This window comes from Aplysia californica, unplaced genomic scaffold, assembly GCF_000002075.1.
Source record: "Aplysia californica isolate F4 #8 unplaced genomic scaffold, AplCal3.0 scaffold00165, whole genome shotgun sequence".
In the NCBI taxonomy this organism is placed as follows: Eukaryota; Metazoa; Mollusca; class Gastropoda; order Aplysiida; family Aplysiidae; genus Aplysia; species Aplysia californica.
The window spans coordinates 1,198,448-1,205,291 of NW_004797435.1; the positions used below are offsets into that span (position 1 = coordinate 1,198,448).

The 6,844-nt window shown below is 35.4% G+C and overlaps 1 protein-coding gene across 1 annotated transcript in view; it reads left to right on the plus strand.

Moving 5' to 3' along the window:
• The window catches only part of LOC101863019, a 23,275-nt gene extending 16,957 nt beyond the window's left edge, over positions 1-6,318 (plus strand). The window contains exons 16-21 of the mRNA XM_035969653.1: positions 474-556; positions 2,428-2,561; positions 3,332-3,395; positions 3,844-4,016; positions 4,607-4,823; positions 5,578-6,318. Coding sequence (XP_035825546.1) covers positions 474-556; positions 2,428-2,561; positions 3,332-3,395; positions 3,844-4,016; positions 4,607-4,823; positions 5,578-5,717 — 811 coding nt within the window. The 3' untranslated portion in view covers positions 5,718-6,318. The remainder of the gene's footprint in view (positions 1-473; positions 557-2,427; positions 2,562-3,331; positions 3,396-3,843; positions 4,017-4,606; positions 4,824-5,577) is intronic.
• The last annotated feature ends 526 nt before the right edge of the window (positions 6,319-6,844 follow it).

A 6,844-nucleotide genomic window follows, 5' to 3' on the forward strand; every position in this document is an offset into this window, starting at 1 on the left:
AGTGGGAAATGAGGAGGAAGCTGGGAAAGGGAGTTATTTTCCAGAATTTAAATAAAACACCATAACAATTGTGGAAAGATATTGTATACTGTCTGTGTACGTATGAGTGGATAAGAGAAAAAAAATAAAAACTATGTTTGCCATTTGAATCGAAACAGGTAGTCTTTCCTTCAGCTTGTTCCTGTGCAGTAACTATTTTCTGGATGATACTTTTGCTTTACAAGAAAGGAGTATGCTCATGTGGGTAAAATCTTAAAGATCAATATTTGGTATTTGTAAAGTGGTAAACAAACAACAACTTAAGATAGATATAAAGAAAGAATATAGTTATGTCAGTTAATTCTATTTCCATTCTTTATGTTTAGAATTACTTTTTTGTGTGTATGAAGAAAAATAAGGAAAAGATAAGATTATAATGTTTTCAACACAAGGAAGTACACTCCCCATTTAACCTTTTTAATATTTGTGCATAGAGCTATATATAGCCTAGACCTCCAAAATGTCCTCATCTTTGATTCAACAGCTTTGTATCTTTGTATATGTCATGTTGATGAAGGTATTTGATGGCTGAAATAACTTTCTTAATGCCACAGTCTGAGCTGAGTAGGACAAGTTAATATGTAAAGCGTTTAATCTTTGTTTTTTTTTCTTTGTGCATTTTAGGTCTTTTCATTCTCTCTTTCGACTAATGTAGAAATTTTCAATTTTTTCACAGTACAGTAGTCCCCGCCTAAGATCCCACTGTTTGTGATCCCGATTCACTTAAGATCCCGCTGTTTTAAGAAAACTGAATTTTTACTATACAAAAGTCACCCCTAAGATCCTGCTCTGATTCACTCTGAAAGTCTACATTTGGCTAAGATCTCGCATTTCAGATCATAATTTACTGAACAAAAACCTCGGGCGGGCACAGCTGATCAACCAAGAGTAAAAAGTTGAGATCAATGAACTGCCCGTCCCATCAAAGATAAGCCACTCTTGTGAATGCGATCACATACACCGATGAAGCGGTGCAATGTTTGCCCCAGACGGGATCACACAGAGGTGTGAACTGACTGACACGTTTGTTTTCTCCAAACATCGCACTCGCATCTGAGCTCTCCCCTAAACTTACATCACTTCGCTCCAGGCGGGGTCACATCGAACTGTGAACTCTTCCCTGACCATTGCAGCAGTTGTCACTACTCCTGAATTTGTGAGACAGACTGAATTTTAATTGATGTGGTCATAATGTAGTGGTACGTAACGACAAAGGTGAGGGAACTTGGTTAGAGAAGGAAAAGTATAAATTTTCAACAGGTAAAGAGGAGGAGCAACTGGATAAGCATAGATATTGAGACACACAATAAGATAATAAGTGAAAATGGCATGCCTCATGCCACTATGCCTTATGATAGGTCATCACTCTTTGCTCGCCATATATCATAAACCCACCCAGGGGGCACGTCAGTTCATTGTAGATTGGAGGGAGACCATTTTACCGATTATAAGCCTTAACATGGGTCACCATAGATTTTTCCTTGGGTTTGTCGGTTAAGATCCCGGTTCGCCTTAGATTCCGTATTTCCTTGCGTCTGAGCACTGGGATCTTAGGTGGAGACTACTGTATTTTAAAAACAGATAAATTTTCTCTTTTTTTTTTCTAGATGTCTGTTGACAATGCCTTCAAAGTGTTAACATGAAGCTTTGTCCTAACAATTTCAGCCACATTTCATTACTGTTGTAGTGATTCCTGTTATTTCTAATCTGCTCTGCCATTACAATTATTATTAAGTCATCTGTGTATTCAAATGTAAAAAATGCATAATTTCATATACCCTCTTTGGCACTTTTTAGAGATACTGGTGTATTTCTTTTAATGTAGCTATGGTGCTTATACATGTACTTGCTTTCATTCATTTCTCATCTTTTTTGCTTTGATCCCATTGTTGTCAACAAACCCATTTGTTTTCCATCTTTACATGGGCGTAATATCAAAGGGGTTTTGAATAACTTTCCCCTCTCGAAGTTGAATAGACTTCATGATATGTTTAAAGTTCATGCACATGGTAAATAAAACAATTAATTACGTTATAATACTAAACAATAACAGTATAATAAGAATGATAATAATAATTCAATAATAATGATTTAACAAAAACAATAATAATAATCATCATAGTTCTCGAACATTATAAATAGCGTATGTGCACTCTGTGGATGTTCAATGCCCTATACCGAATATCAACATAAAAGAAGCTTGATTGAAATTGATGGGATGATTAAAGAGAAAGTAGTAATACTCTCTCAACCATTCTTTACTGTAAAATATTAATGAGGGGAGAATTTGGGGCAGAAGTTGCCTCAGTGTATTAGTTTACAGTTCAGACACAACTAATAAAATTGAGTTTTTCAGTACTCTGCTTTGATGATTGATTACCATTAAAGAACATTATAATTCAGAAACTGAAATTTGCCCATTGTTTAATGTGTATATTTTTCTCTCGTTCCTGTCTTTACGTCCTGCAGCTCGAGGTGGAGCAGCTGCCAGAGGGGCACCAGCTGCCAGAGGCCCTGCCAGGGTAAGAATCTAGCTCTCAATCACTTTTTAGTGTTTATTTATGATAAAGTTTTGTAAAACTTTAATGTCTGCTTTGAGGCAATTTAGATAATTTTTGGATAGGGCTGTTTCAACCCTTCCGGTCAGGGCCAATGCAGGCTGAATAGAATGCAGCATATCTCAGTGATCTGACGGAGATACTTGATAAAATAACTTCTGTGTTGCAGTTTACTGATAAAGTTTATTATAAGCCTACTGATAAAGTTTACCATAGGAAAATATTTCATTGTATTTTCCACAATCTCTTGTTACACAGCTAAAGAAGTCTGAATAAGTCTTCATTGATTTAGGAAAGGACAAACTTAACTTTGCTGCTTTAACAACTTTTGCATCTCTAATTAAAAAAGATAGAAAGTTCATTCAATCAGAGCATAGTTTCTTATCCAAATTGTAATGTGCTAATTGCATCTTATAGTCGCAGCTTTTCAAATCAGAACAAGTAATTTGTATGTAAAGAAATAGGTAGAAGTAATTTTGATCATGAATTGTTAATTTATAGATTCCAGAAAGTGAACGTAATGGTTCATATTTCAACCCTCTGGGCCTACAGCCTTATACTGGTAGATTTACATTGAGGTACATGTTTGGTGCACAGAAGAGTACAGGTAGCTTGGGTCCTTATAATTCGGGTTATTTTATTGGCTGAAAAAGAGAAATAGAGAAATACTGTGTACTTGTCACAGTCATGATGTAAAGAAAAAAGAATTTAAAACTTTCTTTGTTTGTGGACAGGGAGGGAAAGCCCAACCTGCACCTGCACCTGCTCAGAAACAAGAACCACCAGCAGAAACGAAAGGTGAGCAACTTAAGGGTATCAAATGACGCAAATGACGATGATATGTTAATACATGTCATGTAGAAAATTGGGGGTGATGGGGGGGGGGGAGGGGGGGGGGTAGAGGATCATTTCTCAGCACATCATATAATAAATAATCACTACTGTAAAAACAAAAAAATATGGTGATGTAATTCTGGTTTGTGTTGTGCTTTGGGGAATAACATTCCTCTAACAGTAGATGTTAGACTGGATTTATAGAGGATTCAACATAGAAAAAGTTAGATGAGAGTTGAACTGTGGACTTTTCAAATCAGACTCTTGGATTTCTTTTTATTCTGCTCTTGGCCTCTCAGTTTTCCTGAACAAAGCAACAACCACCAAAACAACCACCAACAAGTACATAGCGAGAACCTGCATTCAACAAGACACTGAATCACAGTTAACTTTTTTGCTTGCCCTTGTCCAGCTCCTGAACCAGAGCCAAAGAAAGAAGAAGTCAAAGCAGCTCCAAAGAAGGTTGTGATCACAAATCCCAAGTCGTACCAGGCAAGGTTGGGCTTGGCTCGGGTACTGAGGGCTGCCAATGAACCGAATGAAGCAAAAAAATATTATGCCGAGGTTATTGACATGGCCCCAGAGGTAAAATATACCTTGCAAGCTTTCCTCTTTTGTGTTATTTTGTCAATATTTTTCTTCTTGAATCTATTGTATACTAAAATCTAGTCGTTAAATTTTATTAATAACTGAAGTTTTCTAGGAGTTTAAATATCTTATTATTTCTTTTCTTTTCTGTTTTGCATCTCCTTGTGAAACTGCTGTTATATTGTGAGGCCTTTTCATGTCACTTTTGCTATTCTCTACTGTCATGATTCTGACAGATCAAATTGTAGCTTTTATTACACTGCCACTATATTGATTTTCTCACTTTTTATCCTTTGAAGAATTCTTGTACGAATCTTAAGGGGAGGGGCTGATGATAATTCCAGCGTGGTCTGCTTTTTTGTGCTCCTTTTAGTGTTTCAGTTGTCCTTAATCTGTCAATTACAGGAATTTATTTGTTGCGATACTAACTTACTGTCGGTAACAACACTATATCATCTTCGTTGATGGAAATTTTTTATTGTGTCGTATCTCATTTATTTATACCTTCATCCATTGACCTGGTTGTAGACTGATTCAAGGGGTGGTAAAATAAATATTTGATTTCACATTCTTGTTTCAATATACAGGTGCATGATGCATACATCGAAAGTGCTGAAATGCTGAGCAAATCCAACCCCTTGGAAGCAGTTGATGTGTATTGCAAATTCCCCATCTCTGAAAATCTTACTTTTGATGATGGTTTCATATTCGGGGAGATTGTTCGCATCTTGATGAAAGAGCAAAAGTTTGATGATGAGCGACTTGCAACTAACCTAATAGCATATGGAAAAGTGTATGGAGTTGGTAAGTGACTGAGAATATTTCTAAAATTTTGACTTAAACTTTTCTGAGTCAACAAAAAATTCAATGTCTGAGAATAGAATTCTTGAATTAGCAATACTTACGTTGTTCCTTCCTGTCGTCTATCATCTCAGGCTACCCAAAAATGAACTTTTTCTCAGCTGGCCGTATGATCAGGGTGGAAGTCAGGGGTCGAATTAATTTCACCCCTCTGACTACCCTGAAAAGTTTTCATACAAGGGCACAATTTGAGCACTTTCACAAGCAGCCGTGAAATTTCACATTCACACCACCCTGACCATCTGTGACAGTACAGGGCTGCCATAGATGGGTTAACAGTTACCCAAACTACACTTTCTTTTAGCTTCGTATAGAGACATGGGTGGGTTTGCGAGGATTCTCGTTAACATTTATATGTTTGGAAAAATGACAATGATTAAGATATGAAAATTCACTTACTTTGGTCAAATGTCTATTTTTTAATAATTATAGTGTGTGTTTAAGCTGTAATTGTGTAATTAATTTGTCAGGAGGGAACATCTTACCCAACTCATCTGAGCAATCTCCCAAAAAATGCGTCACTTTTTCTTCCCTGTGCATCTAACGCACATCCATCCATCCAGGACTCAATACTACGATTTTTAAAGATGTATTGTAAGAAATTTTATCTTTTCAGTGTGTTCACTAGTTCTTTCAGTTGAAAGTGGCATTGCCTGGTCTTATTCTGTTTGTGTTTATCTTTTTTTTTAAATCACAGGCGTTCTCGAGCGCTACACAAAAATTCTGGAAGAGAAGATGAAGAATGATCTTCTCAAGAAAGTTTACGCTGGTGTTAATAACAAATCGGTGGATGACCCTGACATGCAAGCTTTCTTCAAGTTCAAATTTTGGATTTAACTTCACAATTTTATATGTATATGTTTTAAATCCTTCACAATACTTGTGTTATTTTTACTTTTATCTCACAAGTGGACCTGATGTTGAAACGTTTTTAATTTAATACTTTTGCAAGGAATACTTTTTGGGGGATATCTGCTCTTGGGGGTTTCTTTCAACTTCTCTGGCCATCATCATCAACATATTAGTTCCTAATCTACTCTTGATTTAAATGGTCTCTATATGATTGAATGCTGGATCAATAAAAACATGACTGAAAGAGTAAGGTCTGTTTACTAACTCTAAAAATCATCAGGTGGTTGAATTTTTTTTTCTGTTTCCTCTGGGTTTATTGACTTACTTGTAGCATATGGTAATTTATTCTTGTCTCTTATGCTGAAGAACCAGGTTCATTTTTTGTGTTTAAAAAGTATTGTGGAATTTTTTTCTTAGGTTCTTCTCGGATAAAAATAATCAAGCAACTGGTCATGCTGATTAAAGAAGAAAAACACGGAAGTTTGGGGAAAGTGTGAAAACTTACTTTAGTTTGTGTTTTTTTAGACAACACGAAGAAAGTAACTAACGCATTTTAAAATTCATATCTCATTTTTGTAAAAAAAAATTTTTTAAAGCACTTGTCTTGCGTGGTCGGTAACAATTACAGCTTACTTTACCTGGAAAAATATTACTTGGTATGCTCTATGTTTTCACTCTTTTCTTTCATAAAATATTTCATGTTTTGCTTACCACGAGCGGAGCAAGAACATCCCTGACTGCTGTTTATGATATAATATTCCTTTAGCTTTTAAAGAAAAATCTGTGATGACTGATGAGATTTCTGTTATATCTTCTTCATGTTGGAATAAAATTAAAAGTATTACCCATTTTGACTGACAAATGAACATTTTGCAACATGACTTTGATATGATAAAAAATTAAAAAAAAAAATTGGGTATGGTTTGACATGCATTATTACTGTTGAACACCAGCTACAGTTTTGTCTGTAGAATATAGGATGTAGTTACGAAGATCAATATCTCCTCTTTTGACAATCTATTTGAAGGTAAGTATTTCCTGTAAATTAGAATTTTAGAAGGTATTGTCTGCTGTGTTCTATATATATAATGTATTATTATTTGAGGGTCAAT